Consider the following 21,841-nt stretch of genomic DNA (forward strand, 5'->3'; position numbering starts at 1 on the left):
AGTGAGTGAGTGAGTGAGTGAGTGAGTGAGTGAGTGACTGAGTGACTGAGTGACTGAGTGACTGAGTGAGTGAGTGAGTGAGTGAGTGAGTGTGTGTGTGTGTGTGTGTGTGTGTGTGTGTGTGTGTGTGTGTGTGTGTGTGTGTGTGTGTGTGTGTGTGTTTTTCCATGACGTACTTCAATACGGGGAGAATTGATTTTCTTTCCATTTTTCCTCCACTCAACCTGTGGTCTGGGTTCACCTGTTGCCTGACACAGAAAAGAGACTGTTTCCCCTGACACGACTATCTGGTCTTTGGGAATCTGGATGAATCTTGGATTGTCTGAAAGAGAGGAGGTGAGGGAAGACATTTTAAGCCCTGGAGTGTGTTTCTCGAAAGCATAGTTGTTAGCCATTTCAACGGGAAATTGCATTGCAAAAAAAATAAGAGAAACGCACCCCAGAACTGTTGTCAATTACAAGCAAAAAAAAAGTGACAAGATGTCAGACAGCCAGGGAACCAAGCATTCCACCCTGTCAGTGACAATCGTGTGATTTGTCTGGCTCGTCAGGCTAGTGTTGCCCTTATTCAGAGATGTACTCAGTAAAAGTAAAAGTACCGTTTCGGGTGCACTGTTACAGATGTAACTACTATGTGATATCATACTACTAGTGTTGTTATTACATCAGCAACAGCAGTCCTACTTCTGCACTATTACCTCCGCCAGGAGGTTATGTGATCGCCCGAGTTTGTGTGTGTGTTCGTCACGCTGCTATTACATGGCCTGCCACAGGGCGCGCAAGGACCACTGAGGAGGAGCCCTGAGCTGGTGTACCTTCACGCAGCCACACCGGGGCAGAGCATTGAAGTGAAATTCTTACCGCAGTCAAAATCGCTATCAAAAAGCAGCCTTAGCTACAGCCTCGCAGATCGTTTAAGTTCACAATACTGTCACAAAACATTCATATAAAATGAAGCTCAAAGAAAGGCGCGCGCGAATTGCGTTAGACCGCGGTGATTTGCTGCTTCCCCAATCCCCGCGCACTGAAGCCATCAGCACTACAAAACATTCCATAGACTAGTTCCTAGACTTCATAACGAATTGTGACAGATTGGTCTACACCCCTCAATCTGACTGATTTTGGTCCTTTGTCTGTGACTGGCTGGCCCATTACTGGCAGGACTTTTATGTTGATAAATGTAGTTTTTGGACGTGACGTGGGTCTCTCTTTCCGCCCCGCCGTTGTTTTGCCGGCAGAGGACGCCGGCTGGCGTGTGAGCTGCTGCTAGCCGTGATCATTATCCGGTAGATTTGGTACCTTCAGGTAGGCATTTAACATTCATACTTTATGATGTGTCCGATCGCCGTATTGTCTGAATTACGGACCTGACTCTGTGACTGTATTCCACTTCTAGCCACTTTTGGCGTGGAACTGCACTCTGCTGTGAACTGGCTTTCACTTCGCGCTGCCTATACTGCACCGGTGTTGCCTCTCTTGGGCTGGTGTGTCGCCCCATCATCTGTGCCCAGTGGCAGGCCTGATTTGTGGTGCTTACGCCGGCCTTGGAGTAGCCAAAGGGGTTGGCCCCTGTGTATCTGACTGCAGTCAGTGGATGGTAAGCCTGCCTATGCTACGTTGATGTTGTTGCTCCGATGGTAACGATGACCTTAGTCACTAAATCTACATCACTTTCCTCAGTGTGTGGTCCAAATTGCGATTGTTCCGAACCACGGATCCATGATCGGGTTAGCGGTGCCTCTCTGACGCTGTGGGATTGCTGGCTGCACTCCTCGGAGGTTGCTGTTTTGTTGCCGTCACACTCTGCGCCGGTTCCGACTGGCTCCACCTGCTCGTCCTACTTTTGTTTGGTTTAGTTATTTTCATTTTCTGGCCCGTTTCTTGGGACGCCAGCCTCCTCGCTGCGCACTGCGCAGGTCTAGTTACCTGTGTGTGTTGTGAGTGCGTGTGTGTCTGTGCGTCTGTATGCGTGTGTGGTTATCATCCTCTAGGCACGGCACCAGGAGGCAAGTGTACACCCCCTTCAGTCAACCTACGGCGGTGTAGTTCTCCCCTCTCTCTTGCTACACGAAAGTTAAGTTGCATCTAGTCATCACTGTGTATGTAATACATTAGTATGTGTCATTCTCGCTATTGAGTGTCTCTCTCTTCTCTCCTCCCTGGATAGGTATGGAGTTGCCATAGCGCGCCGGTCTTCGGGTGGTGGATTCCCTCACTTTTCCATTGCTGTGTGCACTTGGGTGACTATTACTATTTTGCTGTGTGTAGTAGTAGTAGTAGATGTGTGTTTTCTTTTTAGTTTGTGTGAGTACTTTATTGTGTGTGTTTATTTTGTGTGGCCTTTTCCCTACTCTTTATCTATCCCTTTTCAACCGTGCTGCTATTGGTTAGCCTAAGCCTAGCTTTCCCCCCCCTTTAAGAGTGACACCATTGCCCTGTCTCCCCCGTATTGGGGCGGTTCGTACGATGGAGTGTAGCCTCCCTTCCTCTCTCGCAAAGGTGCCGTGCGTGTGTGTGCGTGGTGTGTGTGTGTGGCCAGTGGCCATATTGCTCCACATAACGACCCGCCTGTGGGTGTCTAATAGGGATCAGTGCAATATTGTCGAATGCAATTCATTCATATTGTATTTTCTAATGTATTAGTATTTGTCCTTTGCATCACCACTGCACATTTGCACCTTTGAACTCACCTGACCTCAATGACCTGGATGTATATTTTATTGATCTGTATTACTATTGTATTTGTGAAAAGAGAATAAACACGAACTTGACTCCTGCCTAAGAGTGCTCCGAACCTGTGTCCTGGTTTACTAATTTGGGGGGTAATTTCACTCCTAGGTTGTCTTCCCCCACCCTAGGTGGCGTAGTCGTGCAAGAGCTGAGTTGAATGTAATTAACTGTAAACGTGCCACTGTTACAGAATGAACGCTGGAGATGCGGCGAACAGTGATTTTCAATATGAAATAGAGATCCGGCCCGGGTGCCGATCATCTGCCCACAGCGCCAAGACCAACTCGCAATAACCCTCATGAATGGATTCCCATAGGCTACATGACTTGCTATTCACAGGTAGGAGGAACTTCTCCAACAAGTGTAGTGTCGGGGTAGGCAATGATTCCGCTAGCTGCGACCAGTCGAGCCGACATGACTCTCACTAAGCAATTGCGTTTGTAGCACAACGTTGGTGTCAGGATATTGAAACAGCTAGAAATGATACAAGTGGATTTACCTCTCAAAAGTTTGTTTAGCCTTACGAAATAGCCCAAAACAATAACTGACACTCCACAACCATCCATGCATGGCCACTGGATAAGGGGATTCTTGGACATTTCATTCTGATTAGGCTAAGTGAACGGCTCAAAGTAGCCTACAGTAGGCCCTATGTTGTCTTGTTATTACAAAAAAAATATATAGGACTATATATAGGCCTATTACTGCGCTCTGGGTCCGCTGCACTGCTGTAGAATATGTAGGCCTACTATGGGTGTTGGCCAATGAAAATTGTGCTTTTTAATTTTATTTTGTTTTAGATGGTAGCCTAATGAAAGGCATGCTGCCAATCATCAACAATGTGACTAATATGTAGCAATGAGCTTCAAGGCTTAAGTGCAATTGCAAATCTCAGAAGGCATATAGCATGAACAATCACTTTGCCAATAAAACAATCAAAGGTGAACTAAACAGTCCACAGCTAGAGGACATGGAAATGATAAAAGAGACAGATAGAACTGTAATTTGGTTACGACTTGACGGTTCAATTGCCTGAACACAAATGCTATGTAGACTATAGGCCTAAATGCATGAAACCACATCATGACTCTATACCTATGTCCAAAACAAACTGAACTTCCTTGGCGGAGGTCTGCGTTCTCTGCATGCATTTCTAGTTATATTTTATATACATTTCTTCCCTCATTCAGAAATATCATCCTTAACTATTGATGGAATCTGAATATTGCCCCCATTCTCATATACAACATTTCAATGTCCATGCATTGTTTTATCCTTTATTGAACAACCCTCTCTTAGTTTGTAGAGGCAATAAAGGTGCAATTGTCAGTAGGCCTCTATAGGGGATATTTTGAATCACTAGATGGCTATTGGGTCGGACTACCACTGTATGTGACATCATTCAATGTGACCTCGCTTCCTCCTGTGAGGGCTCTGTAAACTTAGATACTGGCCTTGTTCTATCTCCTTTGCTCTGTACTTGCCTAGCTGTTAACATCTCTTTAAGGAGGGAGAGAGGGACCAAAGTCCCTTCCCATAAGTCATTTCACTCCGCAGGCAATCTTGGCAAGACCATGGGCATCAAAGAATGAACGATTAAACAGGAATGGGACAACTGAGCGATACACAGACCATATGGGTGGAATCGCAATGAAAACCAGATTATAATGGCTATCTAGGATTGGCCGTATATATGAAAGCAACCCTGCAAATCATCATTTTCCTATTGATGTGTTGTGAACTGCACATGTGTGGAATTTCACGTCATTCACGTTCTGCTTCGCGGTCTGTGCGATCAAGTGGGTGCGGACTCTGCAGCAACCCCATGCAAGTAGCTACCCGATGTGAGTCGCACATGTCATCTGCAACCGACCGGCGGAAGCAGATTCCGAGGGCATACCCATTGGATTTGAGCAGTCGTAAAAGCTTATGTGTCGAGACGGCGAGATGATTGGATAAATGACAGCGCAGCTCAGCAAGCAATTGGCTCTTGTTACCAGACAGGTGACAAAGGAAACACTTGACTAACAATTGATAATGTACTGTACTCTTTTGCTGATTTTGACAGTTCTCTTCAACTGTCAGGCCAGAGATCTCCAATGCAAGTTTCACACCTATATATTATTTCCAGCATCAGATGAAAGCACAAGAACAAAGGGCAATCTCACACATTGAGAGGACCACGAAACAAAAATGTTGAATAAACAAACGCAGGCTTGGTATATACAGCATCGTTTAAGGAAGCAGATATAAAGGGACATGTGCAGGCCTTTTTAACAGCATGATCAAGTAGCCCCCTGCCCCTGTACTGCCAACTCATGTCTTACCTCTCACATAAAGGTTGGCTGGAGCAGAGAAGCGAACACCTTGAGAGTTGGATGCTGCACACTCGTACTTCCCCTGGTCCATTTCCTCTGCTTTGTCAATCTGCAGAGCACCTAGAGAGGGGAACACACACACACACACACACACAGTTTACTTCTTTATTTGGATTGACAGATAGACATTTATCATAGCACAAGCCAAATTTTATAGGAGTTTACACAAAACTAAAAGAAACTGCGCACTGAGTGTCTTAAGGATACATGTGGCACCTCCGTCTCCAGATGAAGAGGCTCCCGATTATGCTGGATACTGAGCAGAATTTGGTCAATCTTTTTGCCTGTTGTTTAGGGAGTCCACAGATCTGTAAGCCACGCACACACATTTTATGTACATGGCCTAAACTACCAAAGATTAATGTTATAGTTTTACAGGAATAGCCACAGTTGTTTAATGCATTACACAATGGTTGGTATTTCAATATTTTGGAGGAAAAGCACGTTTCCATGTAGTTGTCAAAACAACAACCAATTTCTACCAGAATAATGGATTTATCCTGTTCACTGACTAATGTCAGATCAGGTGTATTGGGTGAATGATTGATGACATCCCCCAATGTATCACACTGATCATTTGTTAGGGAAAACCAATCCACTGCAACAAGTCCAGAATGGATTGAAGGGAAGTTGTTTGCATTGCGCAGTTCTTTTAAGACACACACACACACACACACACACACACACACACACACACACACACACACACACACACACACACACACACACACACACAAACAGATGGAAAGTTTTTTTTATTATTATTATTAACACACTTTTAAATTACATGTAGTTAAATACATTGGTCTATTTTGTATTTTACATTTCACAAGACTGGGAAAACTGCAGGCGAATGTAGTTTAAAACAAGGCCGACAGGCGGACAACAGATGCGTCCCTCTATGCCAGTTCCAACCTCCCCCCCTCGTTCATTTCCATTCTGATGAACCAACATAGCTGAGCACAACCCAACACTATCAGCCGAAGTGTAGGCCTATCACAAGACCGTGAACATTAAGTGACACTCACAGTGGTGTTGGTGTGCTGTGGAGAAGGAACGAAGTTGCCTACCACTGTCCAAACGCAAAACAATGCCGAAAATTGAATGCCCCCCTCAGTTGTCTCACAATGCAATCAGCTTAGCCTTGCCGGTTTGGTAACATATCGTATACGTTTTGACATGCATTCGCCTTGAGGACACAGGAAGGAACTGAAGGAATGCGTTTCAGACGGACAAGGAATGCGTTTCAGACGGACGGACGGACGGACAGACCCTCTTATAGAGATGCTGGGACGCATTTAAAAATATATTACAACTACAAACCCCAACTCCATAGAAGTTGGGACGCAAGGTTAATTGTGAATAATAACAAAATACTGCCATTTTCAGAAGTCTGGTTCTGATTAGTTGGAGAAAGGTACAAAGAAAACAGGTCCGTGTATCATCCGATCATTCAATCATTCCATTCAATATGGCAAACGGAAAACGAAATAATGACTCCATATTTTGTTTTCCCGTTTTTCCATATGGCCAAAAAATAGGGAGTTATGTTGATTTTCCTTTTCCCAACTCAAAACAGAACAAGTAATAAACGAGAAAACCAAAACGAAATAACAACTCTAATTTACGATTATTGGTCTCATTTCTCGCGGTGCTTTTCTATTGCTCGCCTAAGTAAGACACGATAGTGCACAAGTGGCTGCCAAACGCGTTGCTTTACGCATTTCCCTGAGGCCTATAATCAGCCTGCTGATGCGCCTACTCCACAGAACATCTTTCTGTTCTACTGGTAGCCCCTTATGTCGGTGCCTGTGGGTGGTAAAGATAGCCTAACTCCTTTACGCAGGTCCGTGTATATTTTCGTTCATTCATTATTCTATTTCGGATATCACACGAGAAAGGAATAAGGACTTGTTTATGATGATTTACGCTTGAATATCACTTGTGAAATGGAACCAAGCGCCATATTTTGATATTTTGTAGGTACTGAAAATGAAACGTTGAATCTTAGAAAAGAGAGAAAAGCAATAAAGAAAAACGTCCTTCTGAATTGCGTCTTTTGTTTATTCAGAATTCGGGTGCCCTGAGAGTAAATCCTGGAAGGCTGGTTGAGCCTTCATTGCATGGTTTCTTTGGAGGCAAACGGACTTTGCAGGCATTGTTGATGCAATATTCAGAACGTTGCTACACTTCAAAGATGTGGTCGATCTGTGATGACTGTGCGAGGAATTTGTGTCATGAGATGGTTGCGTAGGCTATCCATATCAAGCAAGCGCCAAAAGCATGTGCATACGCCCCACCACCATTGAGTAGGGCGTCCCAGAGGAGGAAGAATGGTTTACTGTCTATATTTTGACTTAAACTTATCAACCAATTTAACCTTCGCAACGACATTTCATGTGCTTAGGCCTGGTCTTAAGACTTGATTGTATTTGGCCATATAGCCTATTATAGCGTTCAAATCCAACAGAAGTGCAGCTGTGCGACCAGGAGAGATATCTTCGATGGGAAGGGGTAGACCAACTGTCATTGAGAACATTGACAGTTCTTACGATCAGCATCAGTTTCCCAGTTCATCTCCAGCCTTTAGGTGTATACCCGGACATATTGCTTTCCAACAATATCACTAATGTTCCAAATACACCAAAGTGAAATGTGTATTCAACATGCGTAAAACTTGGTATGGAGAGCGCGCGCTCCAGCTCATTACACTTGCCAGAATACGTAACAGTTTGCGTGAGAACACTGCTTTTGACCGTTTGCTCCCTAATGCATATTACTACATGTGAAAGGGTATAATAGGTTATTGATTCCAGAGACTTTAGCCTTTATTTAGGCTATAAAGTTGAGTCCATAACATAAAGGGAACTTCATCTCTATTTTATAAGGCGGACGCACGCTCCAATACAGGCCTAACCATCACGCGTGCTGCGCATAGGCCTACTAGCCTGTACATCGCAAAAATGTTTTTCATCATTCCATTATTTTTCTGTTGTGTCTCTGGCTCCAGCTACTGTTCTGTGTGTCGTTTGGTAGCTAGACCTTTTCTGATGCGTTTCAGACGGCAAACTTTCCTTCCGGGTAAACAGAGGGGGAGGGGTCAGTCAAATGAAATTCAATAAACGAATAGCCAAATATCACAAATTGAAAAACGATCAAAAATTTTGTCATTTTTTATAATGCTATTATGGTATGAAGTAACACATGCAGAAAACAAAATACAGCCATTTCTGCTTGTATTGCTTTAATCAAAACAAGAAGTTGCACCCTTTTTTGAATTTCATATTTCATTCCAAAATAGAATAATGAATGAACGAAAAAGTACACGGACCTACGCACTGTGTCCGGTCCAGTATGTCCCCATAGGCTAACTACATTAATAATTGTGACTATTCAATGTGCTAAGGCTCCTTCCACTAGATCATTTTATTATTACAGGTGGAATGACGTTTTGACCATTGGTGCGTGAATCGGAAGAAACTTTTCTTCAACTGCTTGGTACCGTCCTATTCCTGGGAACTGCCAGCGAGGTCTCCTCCACAGTTTAGGCGTATCTGGTTGCTATTTCTGCATGCCACATCAGCATTAGGCTACTACTTAAGCTACTGTAGGCGAACATTTGTGAAAGGTGCTAGGCGTCTCCATCCGACCGACCTCTAGGCTACCTCTGTCATAACACCATGGAACACCTCCCTGGTTTTGGATGCGTTACGCATGGCCCCATTTAAACGTGGACCTGAAGTGTCTTTCCATTAAGATGATAGGCTACTATCCCTCGCTCTGACCACTACCCTACCCTACCAAGCGAGTCGGGTGAGTTACAGGTTACATGTGCTGTCTGTCAACCCAGACTGCGCGCAATTTGCCCCAAATGGCACCATGGTCAACTTGCATCTCGTCAACTTGTATCAGGGAGGTGTTCCGTGTTATGACAGACAGAGATAGCCTAGAGGTCGGTCGGATGGAGACGTCTAGCACCTTTCACAAATGTTCGCTAGTTGCTTAAATAGTATCCTAATGCTGATGTGGCATGCAGAAATAGCAACCAGATACGCCTAAACTGTGGAGGAGACCTCGGCAGTTCACAGGAATCAGTAGACGGTACCACGCAGTTGAAGAAAAGTTTCTTCCGATTCACGCACCAATGGTCAAAACTTCATTCCACCTGTAATAATAAAATAATCTAGTGGAAGGAGCCTTAGCCCATTGAATAGTCACAATTATTAATATAGTTAGCCTATTGGGTAGACATAGCCTAGGACCGGACACAGTACAGTGCGTAAAGGAGTTAGGCTATCTTTACCACACACAGGCACCGACATAAGGGGCTACCAGTAGGACAGAAATATGTTCTGTGGAGTAGGAGCATCAGCAGGCTGATTATAGGCCTCGGGGAAATGCGTAAAGCAGCGCGTTTGGCAGCCACTTGTGCACTATCGTGTCTTACTTAGGCGAGCAATAGAAAACACAGCGGGAAATCGGACCAATAATCGTAAATTAGAGCTGTTATTTCGTTTTGGTTTTCTCGTTTATTACTTGTTCTGTTTTGAGTTGGGAAAAGGAAAATCAACACAAATCCCCATTTTTTGACCATATGGAAAAACGGGAAAACAAAATATGGAGCCGTTATTTCGTATTCCGTTTGCCAGATTGAATGGAATAATTGAATGATCGGATGATACACGGACCAAAACGGTCCGTGTAGGTCCGTGTACCATTCGGGTCCGTGTACCACTCGTTCTTTTGTTTTTCGATTCAGAACCAAATAACAAAAAACGAAAAAACGGCTGGTTATTTCATTATTTCGTTTTAGTGATAAACGAAAAAACAAATTTTGATCTGTATTTCCAAATTTTATTTTCTACTTCATTTCAAAATAACGCCAATGAAAAAAAGGTTGACGTGCTATTTTTAATTTTTGATATTTTCATCTCTCGGCCGTATGTGCCCCGGAAGTTATAGCGTATAAGCCGACCTCGATTAAACAGGTTAAACTCATAACTAAATCCATACTGGATGTTGTCAGAAGAGGTGTTTTGAAACATATATGTGAAATGTACAGTCTAAAACAAATCCAAACGGCAATATTTTTATAAAAATCTATCAGTTGGAAGCTTTCATGGCCTGACGCGCCTTGCCTGAATGGACGGGCGCCCTCTGTCCATGGTGCTGAAATCGCGGCACCAAAGATTCTTTTAATTCTAATGTCTCTGGCGACACTACTCTTATGTGTGAAGCTAGCACGTTACAGTTTCATGAGTGAATACGTACAGACAGTCTACAAAAGACCAAACAATACAACCAATCAATACTATTGTACACTTTGCCGACATAAGGCTCTCACATGGGCGTCACAAAACAATCCACGCGACGGGACTATTTTGATTATATTCCTTCCAAAAAAATTAAAAATTACACAAAAATCAGTAATTTGCATTGTCCGTAATTATACCAAACTAAAAAGTATACACGTAGAAGATAGTCCACGTTACAAAAATGCGAGCCATATCACAAATGTAGGCCATCCAAAATGCTGGTTTACAGTAAATTGAGGCAATTACCACAAAATCAATAGCATCAGTTTTACACTGAAAAATGAAATATGAGCTAAAACTTCACCCCCTATCATCAGTACAGAAGGTTACATTTCTGAGTAGCTCTAGGTGCGATCATTCTCTCTGGCATTTGCAGCTGGTGCAGCCCTTGTATTGCACTGCGAGCTGTCCACGTGTGTGGTGCTAGGTGTGCACTGGCAGCACTCATCGTTGAGTTTGGGAGATGTCTTTAGTGGGAGTATTTGAATGTGTAAAAACACGTTGAACACAGTGGCAATGGCCATTTTCAGTAAGCTTGGGGAAGTATAGCCTTGCGCCCTACTATTTGTAAGCCTATGCGTCTTGTTTCACCATCGTACTTGCATCAGCACATTACACTTGCCAAAATAACGTTGATGTGGTGCTGACATTTTACTGAAGCCTAATATCTCAACCAAATCGGGAGTAAATTGAATTAAATTTAAGTCTCTCAACATGGCTTGCCATTCCATGAGGGATAAGGAGAATGCAGCGCACACACACGGTGCGTTACTTTGATAGATGCCTGTTGTGTTAAGTGCTGCGCCACGCATTGTGTAGGTTTAGACAAATGACAGTGATAAACATATCCAGGTCAAAATTACTATCAGGAAAAGAGAGACAATGACAAAGGGAATGAATTCGCCAGGAAGACAGATTTTATTTGGCAAACTAGAGACTTTCTAGGGTTCATGACAAAAGAATGCTCTGCATTAGATCTGATGGCTAGTGGGGGAAACGTCAGAGGGCAATTCTTTCCGAGAGTCCATCAACAACACAATATCAAAATGTCATGGTGGACGCGACCACCTGCCACCAATAGTCAGCTCCTTTCGGTTCCTAGAAAACAGATGCCTTAAATAATAATAATAATCCAGATCCCATTCGGCTACTATAGGCTATCTCCATATTGTTCCATTAGACAGCTTCGCTGAATAGCCTAGCTGTAGTAAGCCCACAAGACACCAAAACAGTGTTCGGTGGTCGTTGTCTATTACAAAACTGTTAATAAAACCTGGGGTCTTCGGGTAGCCTAGGCCTACGACATTTAAAACTATGTCAGTCGTGCGCGCTGTCAAATGAGAGCCACTAGAAACGCGGTGGGGCGCAACATCGTCCTGTGTTTCGCGACATCGCCAACGGCAGGGACAAACGCTAGTACTTCCGGGGCACATAAGGCTGAGAAATTAAAATATCAAAAATTAAAAATAGCACGTCGGCTTTTTTTTATTGGCGTCGTTTTGAAATGAAGTACAAAATAAATTTTGGAAATTCAGATCGAAATTTTTTTTTTCGTTTGTCACTAAAACGAAATAATGAAATAACCAGCCGTTTTTTCGTTTTTTGTTATTTGGTTCTGAATCAAAAAACAAAAGAACGAATGGTACACGGACCTTCACTGGAAGAGCAATTCATTATATAGTTTTAACTGTTTATGCCTTCATTTTAAAACACATACATTTATGGATTCGGTAAATTAATTGTGATGAGGACAAAACGCAAATCTTACATCCACCACAACCTGAGATATAGCATTGGAATAGTAAGATACATTTCAAGGTATAACTATTTGTATTTTTTATTGAAGTGGAACATTATCTGAAATTATGCAGAAATTTTGATGATTGGAATTTTGCAACATTTTATTAGAAAAAACCCAAAAGGTGTGGTGGAAATTACGGCGTTGTGGAAATTACTGGTTGTGGTGGAAATTACAATGAATGGCCCATAGGAAACAAATCTTTCATTTTAAACCTTTATGAAGCACCCAGTTCCATTCAACAAATAATTTTAGTATGTTTGAACCTTTCTTTTTTTTTTTAAAAAAAAGAAGACAACTTCATATGAATTTCACATAATATATTGATGCAACATGAACAATATTTTGAAACCGCACATAAACAGTAATCTTGACTGTAGGGATGCAATTTAGCGATTAATTCATTAATAACTTTGCCTCTCTCTTCACAGAAAAGGTAACTGCCATCAACAAACAATCTTGTAATCCATCCAGTCACAACTCGCTACCCCCGGTTAAGGTCCTTGCTACCCCCGAAAGCAGTAGTGTAGTAGTCCTACTACATGGTCACCTCTGTCTGCCCTGGCCAATGGCTCAACTCTATATGAATTTACTAAGCAGTGGTAAGAGAAGCCATTGGAGCAGATAAGATGGCCCAATGACATGGTGTACATGGAAAATAGGAGGGGCCCCAGCACCGACCCTTTGGGCACCCCTGAGGATAGGCAATGAGATGAGGACAGGTGACAGTAGTTAGGCCTATAAACATCCAAAAAGTCCAAAAAGTGTTATGTTTTACACTAATACTACATTGTTGTATTAATGGAATGACATAAATAATATGTGAGAGAGCAAGGGTGTGTGAGGGGATCTAAGAATTGCACCTGGATGCATAAATGTAATTTCCACCACACCATTGTAATTTCCACCCAACAGTGCAATGTGATGGAAATTACGGTGGTGGAAATTACAATCTGACAGTATTTGGGGGAAAAAGTCTATGAACCTATCACATAATAGCTAAAAAGTGGTATCTAGTGTTTTATGCATACAAAATACATCTCCCTGTGTTAAAAAAACAACTATTTTACAAACAGAATTGATGTTACGGTGTGTTTGGAAATTACATACAATAAACATATTTTCATTTCAAGCTATATTTTCCATGGCTTTTCTGCAGAAGTTGATGGATGAAGTAAAAATTCCCTCCATGTAAGACATGTGCTCTGATGTCACTGTTAATCTCCATTGAAACTACTCAAAAAAATATTTCATACAACCTTTTTAAAAAGGCATTACAGTGTTGTGGTGGAAATTACGGCAATAGTATGGGACACCTACATTCAGTTTAAAAGAATGCATAAAATGTTGTCTGACATTAAAGACCCCAATTATGGTTTGATTATTTTACTGATGTTTTATTCAATGATATTTGAAAACATTGGAAACTAGAATGGGCACTCGGTAGAGCGCAAACCTTCGCCTACGCCACTTATTTTTTTCTGGCCATCTTCAAAGTGTGGGGCATAACATTCTCCAAATTTTGGTGTTAGTTTCATTTAAATCGGACCGGAATATCGTAATATTACATTTTTGGCCCAGTCTTGACCTCTTATTCAATTCAGCATGCACACGTTGTTCTGGCATATAGTGCTTGGCAAAGAAAAACGTTGTTGACCTTTTCGTGACCTTGACCTTGACCTTTGACCCAATCACTCCCAAAAAGTAATCGATTGTTCCTTGGGTCATGACCAATCATCCCACTAAATGTCATAAAAATCGGCTCAATTTACGTTTTTGACCTTTCCGTGACCTTGACCTTGACCTTTGACCCAATCACTCCCAAAAAAAGAATCACCCAAAAACACGTTGAACACAGTGGCAATGGCCATTTTCAGTAAGGTTGGGGAAGTATAACCTTGCGCCCTACTATTTGTAAGCCTATGCGTTTTGTTTCACCGTCGTACTTGCATCAGCACATTACACTTGCCAAAAGAACGTTGATGTGGTGCTGACATTTTACTGAAGCCTAATATCTCAACAAACTCTCCCCCTTAAACCTCACTCCCATCCGGGTTACGGCACCACTGTGACGGAGGTCATCTTGCACCTGTTCACCCCCCTCGGGGATCGAACGTGCGATCTCGTCAACTACAACGGTCCGGCAATGGGAGACACAGTACGATACCGCTGGGCCAAGAGACTAGTCTCTCGGCCCAACGGCACGAGACTGTATGAAGCTATCGGAGGGAGGTTTACCAACGTTCCACGCCAACTCTGTGCTAGTTAGCCTCCGTTACATAAGGAGAATGCAGCTCACACAAGCGGTGCGTTCCTTTGGAGCCCTATCTCACGTCATTTCGTGAAGTTTTCACGTTTCAAGTTCATTTTCGTGGTGCATTCACGTTATTGCCCGTTTTTCGTGGTTGGACAACGAAACGCTGCCTATTCATTTGAATTGCCCGACTGCTGCTATGGTTATCCAAGCGTCTGCAGGGGCGGGGAGGGGGTGCTGACAGAACACTGCTGATACACTCGGGACTCACTAATTCGACCCCCTTTCGGTACTTGTGCCTTATGTCATACGACCCTAAACCTAAACCTAACCTGAACCTAAACCTAAACCTAACCCTAACCTTAACCCTACTTAACCCTAAACCTAACCCTAAACCTAACCCTAACCCTAACCTTAACCCTAACCCTAAATTGCTTGTTTGAAATGTTTGGTGACGGTACCGAAAGGGAGTCAAACTAGTGGGTCGCTACGCAGCAGTCGGGCAATTCAAATGAATAGGCAGCGTTTCGTTTTCCTGGTGAACCAGTAGCCTGTAAGTAACAGGCTACTGGCACACTGCCCTTTCACGCCTCTCCGCAGGCGTGGTTTAGTCAAAAGATTCTTGCACGTGGTTGGAGCAACCTCATATGAATGACATGACACTTCGACCACTCACGTTGAAGCTTTGTGACGTAGGACGTGTCATCGAAATTCTTCCAAAACCATTCTCTGCTCGTCCTTTAGAAAATCAACTCGAGGTATTTTGGATAACACCGCTGAAATTGCTTTTTCCATCCCGACGCATGATAACTCCTCGCACGCCGCCATTACTGTTGTGATTCAAGGAGGGGGCGGGCACAGCCGAACTACCCTGGGGGAGGGTGTCGCGTTCGATAAACGTCATACCCACTGAAATCCCTCCCTACGATCCTGATTCGTCGTGCTGCCCCGGTTATTTCGAAAACGGAGGAGGAGAGCGAATCACTGGTGTACCAGAAGGTTTGTGTAGCCCAGCCCCCTGGGCGTCAACACATAGCTTCTGGTTCACCAGGAAAGCGTTTCGTTGCCCAACCACGAAAAACGGGCAATAACGTGAATGCACCACGAAAATTGAAGTTATTTTTTCGTGAATACTTCACGAAAGGCGTGAGATACGGTTGTCCTTTGATAGATGCATGCTGTGTTAAGTGCTGCTCGCACGCATTGTGTAGGTTTAGACAAATGACAGTGATAAACATATCCAGGTCAAAATTACTAACATGAAAAGAGGGACAATCACAAAGGGAATTAATTCGCCAGGAAGACAGATTTTATTTGGCAAACTAGAGACTGTCTAGGGTTCATGACAAAAGAATGCTTGGCATTAGATCTGATGGCTAGTGGGGAAAACGTCAGGGGGCAATTCTTTCCGAGAGTCCAACAACAACACAATATCAAAATGTCATGGTGGACGCGACCACCTGCCACCAAAAGTCAGCTCCTTTCGGTTCCTAGAAAACAGATGCCTTAAAAAATAATAATAATCCAGATCCCATTCGGCTACTATAGGCTATCTCCACATTGTTCAATAAAACAGCTTTGCTGATAATCCTAGCTAATAGCTGTAGGCCTAGTAAGCCCACAAGACACCAAAATAGAGTTCGGTGGTCATTGTCTATTTCAAAACAGTTAATAAAACCTGGGGTCTTCTGGTAGCCTAGTCCAACGACATTTAAAACTATGTCAGTTGTGCGCGCTGTCAAATGAGAGCCACGAGAAACACGGTGGGGCGCAACATCGTCCTGTGTTTCGCAACATCGCCAACGGCAGGGGCAAACGCTAGTACTTCCGGGGCACACAAGGCTGAGAGATGAAAATATCAAAAATTAAAAATAGCACGTCGAGCTTTTTTCATTGCCGTTATTTTGAAATGAAGTAGAAAATAAAATTTGGAAATACAGATCAAAATTTGTTTTTTCGTTTGTCACTAAAACGAAATAATGAAATAACCAGCCGTTTTTTCGGGTTTTTTTGTTATTTGGTTATGAATCGAAAAAAGAAGGAATGGTAGGCCTACACGGACCGAAAACATATCAGCCATCAAAACTGACCAAAACTATTGTTTTGTGGGGATATTCATGAATAGGCCTATACTATGTAAAACCAACGTGTCTCAAAAGAGTTGGGACGGGGACAATAAAACGCAGCAAATGTCGAGGAAGACTAAAAACAAAACAAAAGACAACACTTAACAGTTAATAGCATTAGCCGATGAGATGATTTTATATAAAAACAGTGTTGATTCCTATCTTGGACATCAACAGCTTAAATGGTAGGTATTCCTTGTCATGTTTTGCAATGTTTTCCTTTCTGTAGTGCTTACAGTGTGACAGGTCTTGACCAAAAGCCTGCCATTTTATGTCCTGCTGGTCCTTATGTTGGAGTTAAACTGTTACTAGTAGAGAGTAATTTGTCCTCCTTACTATGTGGCAGTAATCAAAGATCTCCCTTCAAAATGTATTGCACTAGTGGCTTTTCATGCTGTTAACCCATTTATTTCATTTAGTACTGTATTCAATTCTACAGGTGAGTTAGAACAGCTTAACCAATGTAGGCTACTACTGCACCCCCATGTTATCCTGGAGGCTGACTTTTGAAGTTAGCACTAACACAAGTTGCATGGTCAATTTTCACTGTAGCACAGGATGTGCAAGACTATTATTTTCAAAAATAATTGACTTCTGCAACTGCTGCTGACTTCTGTAAGCAAAGGACAGTTTCCCATGTCTTCTGGGTCTATTTCAAGTGAACTCGAGTGGATAGGGGAATGTTAAACCCCTCTATCATTTGCACACATGAAGCGTCCTTAATATGGTCAAGTTTTCACTAGCTTTAATTCTCTGCGGCTAGAGTGAGACTACAGCCAATATATATTTCATGATGTCATGAACCTATACAATGATTTTAATGACAAAAACATGTCTTATATACACTCAATCACAGTAAATCAAGGGAATTCAAAACTTTATGTAATAACTATGGTAATTGTTCCCTCTGCATCTTTAATTCTGAGTGACTCAGCCTCTCTGTGATTGTCTTATACCTGGACATTCAAATGGTTCATCAGTACAATGCATGTTGAAATGTTCTTCCTTGTTGTTTTATCTTATTTGGATGTTTATAACATTTCACTGATCCCCGTCCCAACTGATATATTGTCTTTTCACTATTCTCCATCTAAGGAATGTATTTTGTGTTTTGAAAATGATAGCATTTTGATTTTATTCTCAGTTTAGGCCTACCAAACGTCCCAACTTCACCGGAGTTGGGGTTTGTACTATTAGAATGTATGATTATATAATGTATAATTATATATAATAGTCGAGGGGATATTTAATGTATAATTATATATAATTAAAATTGATATTGATGTACTGCATTATGTGTATTTCAGCAATGCAAGACAGACTTATCTAGGGCACTTCATACACCTGGCAGATCAATGTTAACCTGACTTAATGCCATTTGGCTGTGGTTCGCCAAACTACACCCAAGGGCAGCGAAACATACCAGCTGGCAAGAGTGAGGTTAAATCAATGTGGTTTCCAAAGACATTCATTTACAAATTAAATTAGATGTCAGTAAGAACTACTCACCTGATTTCAGCAGTGTGATGCGCCCGTCACTGGCACTGGGATCGACTGGCAGGAAGTCCTTAAACCAGGTGATGACAGGCTCTGGCTCGCCACTGGCGGTACACAGCATGGTGGCTGTACGTGTGGGCTCCACCACCTTCAGCTGAGGACCCATATCTATGGTGGGGAAGCCCTGGGGAAGCTTGTCCTCTGATACATGAGACAGAGAAAGAGCAGTGTTTCAAGTGAGTATAAAATGCTCATGCTGTGGTTCTCAACCTTATTTGAACAAATTCCCCCTTGGTTTCATTATAAGCCTGCCAGCGCCCTCTTGACATTATTATAAGCCTGCCAACACCCCCCTTATGATTAAAAATACAAAATAGACTGATGTCCTACATCTGCAACGAAGTGCCCCAAGGTCTGAAGAGCCCCAGTTGAGAAGCAATATGTTAGAGCTTGAGTATAAAAATGCAAGAGCATGCTTGATGAGCCAATCCAATCAAATAAAAGTTCAAAGATGTTGTTTTAGTGAGGTGTGACATGTCCAGAACACAGGGTTCTCCCAAGTCCTACGACTATTCGTGTGGCAACTGCACATGTGTTAGTGTTCTGTTTGAGGATTTATCAGAAATGAACAAGAGCAATCAGAGATTGCAACCTGGCCTCCTGGCCAATAGTTCAAAAGCTCAAAAGTGTTCCTCATATGACCTCAGAAAGTTAATAGCAAAAAAAGTAGCATGTAATTCAAATGCCGGTATTAAAACGATACAGTATGTTGATGACGTTTGAATTGTGTCACAGGCTTCACATATGTCATTTCTGATATTTTTATATGATTTTTCATACCAAACACCGATCTAGCAGGATGTGTTTTTTTTCTTACATTTTTCATGAAGACGACGTCTGTATAAAATATCAATATTTTTGCATGAATCATCTCAATTTAGTTAGCAGCCAGTGGTCATGCGCAACCAGAATGCATTGACATGGCAAAGTGCAGCACTGCTCGATCAAAAATGCCCCCATTATTTACATCAGAGAAATTAGAATACAGGGAGAATGTTCACACTGATTGGTTCCTATTGTAGCCAGTTAGCTTTGCATGCATATTGCAGTCCCTATGGAGTGTCCACTAGTTGGCGAGCGTTGGTAAGTCCTTCATGTGGGAAAATGTATGGAATGGAAAAGGGAGCCCATATGCTAAATTGCTACTTCTATTTCCAGTCACAAATCTCACGAAAAAAACATTCCTGGTAAGCACTATGACTGGTCACAAAGCTCTATTTTTATGAGGCCAAACCCATAAACATTAGCGGGATGCTAGTGAGTACAGGTCGAAATCTTCTTCCCTGCTGTAAAACCTGAAAGATTTGTCAACACAGCCTATTGGTGGTGTTTACCAATAGTCTGTATTGACACATCTTTCAGGTGTGTAGTAGAAGCCCTAGATGTGTATAGAAGTCTTCCATACACATCTATGGTAGAAGCAAGCTGTAAGCGAACGTGACGTAGTTCTGCGTTCACGGGACCGATGCAGCCAGATGATTGGATCACTGGCAACGCAGCTCAGCAGGCACATTGGCTCTTGTTACCAGAAAAGCGGGAAATGTGCGGGTAGACGCCATATTTGCGTTACGAATCTTCACCGTTGATTTCTATGGACACCTAACGATTCTGACATATCTCCCCTTCCTAAAAAAATCATTATAAAAAGTCATTATATGTCCCGGGTTACATATGTGCTGTTTTAGGTACTAAATTTAGATGATTCATGCACAAATACAACATTCTAAACAGAATGCATTGAAATGGCAAAGTGTTTATGTGCTCTGTTATAGCAAAATCAGCACTGCTCCATCAAAAACGTTTTTTTCAACCAAGCAGCAAATTTGCTAGGCAGCGAGCATGCTCACTGTGTCCGAGAGAAGCATCCCGGTTAGAATTTCCGTTCACAACGCAGTTTAATGGAGTGATCTCTGCGCGACAGTCGTGTCACATGGCGTTAAACCATCGCGGGAACAAAAGTTTTGTCAAGCAGCCAAGCAGTACCACAAGAGCTACTGCTGGGCAGAAGACCTCCTCCATGCCATCCAAGTAGGAAGCAGCGTTTTTTATGTCTTGGGAAATCACGTTAGAAAAAACTGTCCAACTTGTTTGCCAAGCAATCAACTCCACCTTTATTCGACTAAGCAGATCTCGTGTTGATCGAGCTTTTTTTTGCTTGGTTGCGACCGTGCCTAATGATGTGTGCTTGGCACCACCTGTAGGAGAGGCAAAGCATTGGGCAGATACACAGACAGACAGACAGACAGACAGACAGACAGACAGATAGTGGTGGGTCGTAGTTTGACTTCCCAACATTTTGAAAATGCTGTTTGTTTCCATATTTCTCTATGATGAAGGGTATCCTAACTGGGCTCTTACCACTAAGTATTGTGAGTTGAGAGGTGACAGATAGTTCTATTTCTGTGTTGCGGGCCACACACTCGTACAAGTACTTGGTCTCATCCCGTGTGGCTCTCACAGGCTGGATCCTCAACACAGCTCCTGCACCCTCATCAAACTCTATGACCTGAAGAACAAGTTCCTGAACAACAAGTGCAGAGCACAGTGAGCAGGACAAACTAACAAGTACAGAGTGTGACCATAGGCAGAAACTATGTAACAGGTGGGTCCAGAAAAAAATCTGACTGCCCCAAATATGGGGTTGTAAGGTGATATATTATAAGATGTAGATTATAATACAGCTTTTGAAAAAGCTCTGGATTATAAAAGAGCTTTTGAAAAACTCTTCTGAGCTCAGCCTAATTCAAAACATCCATAACTTGTTAAATGAGGCACGGTTTCAAACATTAATTCCAACTGCACAGCCACTGTGTGCAGTTACACAGGTGCAAAGTGTCAGATACAAGAACCCCATGGATAATGCAAGCAGCAATGTAACACTTATGTACAGTCATGTAACGTGCTTATAAATATATATAATTTTTTTTACCATATCCGCAACATGAAAACAGGTTGGTTTGGTGGCCAAAAAATATTCTCATCATGAAAACAGGTTGGATTGGCAGGCAAATCATGAAATTGAGAAACAATGGAAAACCATGACTCTGTGGCCAAATTAAAAATCATCAGAACGGGACACCAACATGATTCATGGCAGTTGCAATATAATATTATTAACAATTAAGCCCATTTAGAAGAATGCCTAATAGAAAAAAAGTAATAAATGGTCTCACTGGTAGAGCCCTGTAGAGAAAACACACAAACAGCGGTGGACTGATAGACGAACACAGACAAGGTCATTGCAGTCCCAATCCCAACCCTTTCCAAGGGGCCCACATGACTTTGTGTGTGTGCGTGCGTGCATGTGTGTGTGTGTGTAAAAAACTGCCCACCTGTGTGTGTGTGTGTGTGTGTGTGTGTGTGTGTGTGTGTGTGTGTGTGTGTGTGTGTGTGTGTGTGTGTGTGTGTGTGTGTGTGTGTGTGTGTGTGTGTGTGCGTGTGCCCGTGCACATGTGTGTGTGTGTTTGTGCGCACATTTTGCGTGCGTGCATGTGTGTTACGTGACGTACATGATATACATCAGTATGGGGAGAATTGATCGTCTTTCCTTTTTTTCTCCACTCGATCTGTGGTCTGGGTTCACCTGTGGCATGACACACAAGAGAGGCGGTTCCTCCTGACACGACTATCTGGTCTTTAGGAATCTGAATGAATCTTGTAGGCTCTGCAAGACAAGAGAGGAG

General features: G+C 42.5%; 1 protein-coding gene across 2 annotated transcripts in view; it reads right to left on the reverse strand.

Annotated features, from left to right (window-relative positions):
* LOC134466311 (receptor-type tyrosine-protein phosphatase S-like) overlaps nt 1-21,841 on the reverse strand; it is a 35,484-nt gene that overhangs the window by 11,621 nt on the left and 2,022 nt on the right. Inside the window, exons 3-7 of one of the 2 annotated variants that reach the window (XM_063220211.1) lie at nt 21,668-21,822; nt 20,517-20,679; nt 18,111-18,299; nt 5,058-5,168; nt 177-322 (exon numbers count right to left, since the gene is read on the reverse strand). In XM_063220211.1, coding sequence (XP_063076281.1) covers nt 177-322; nt 5,058-5,168; nt 18,111-18,299; nt 20,517-20,679; nt 21,668-21,822 — 764 coding nt within the window. Of the gene's footprint in view, nt 1-176; nt 323-5,057; nt 5,169-18,110; nt 18,300-20,516; nt 20,680-21,667; nt 21,823-21,841 lie in introns of those variants that run through there. The other variant, XM_063220219.1, reaches the window with a different exon arrangement.

This window comes from Engraulis encrasicolus, chromosome 2 (assembly GCF_034702125.1).
Source record: "Engraulis encrasicolus isolate BLACKSEA-1 chromosome 2, IST_EnEncr_1.0, whole genome shotgun sequence".
NCBI lineage: Eukaryota > Metazoa > Chordata > Actinopteri > Clupeiformes > Engraulidae > Engraulis > Engraulis encrasicolus.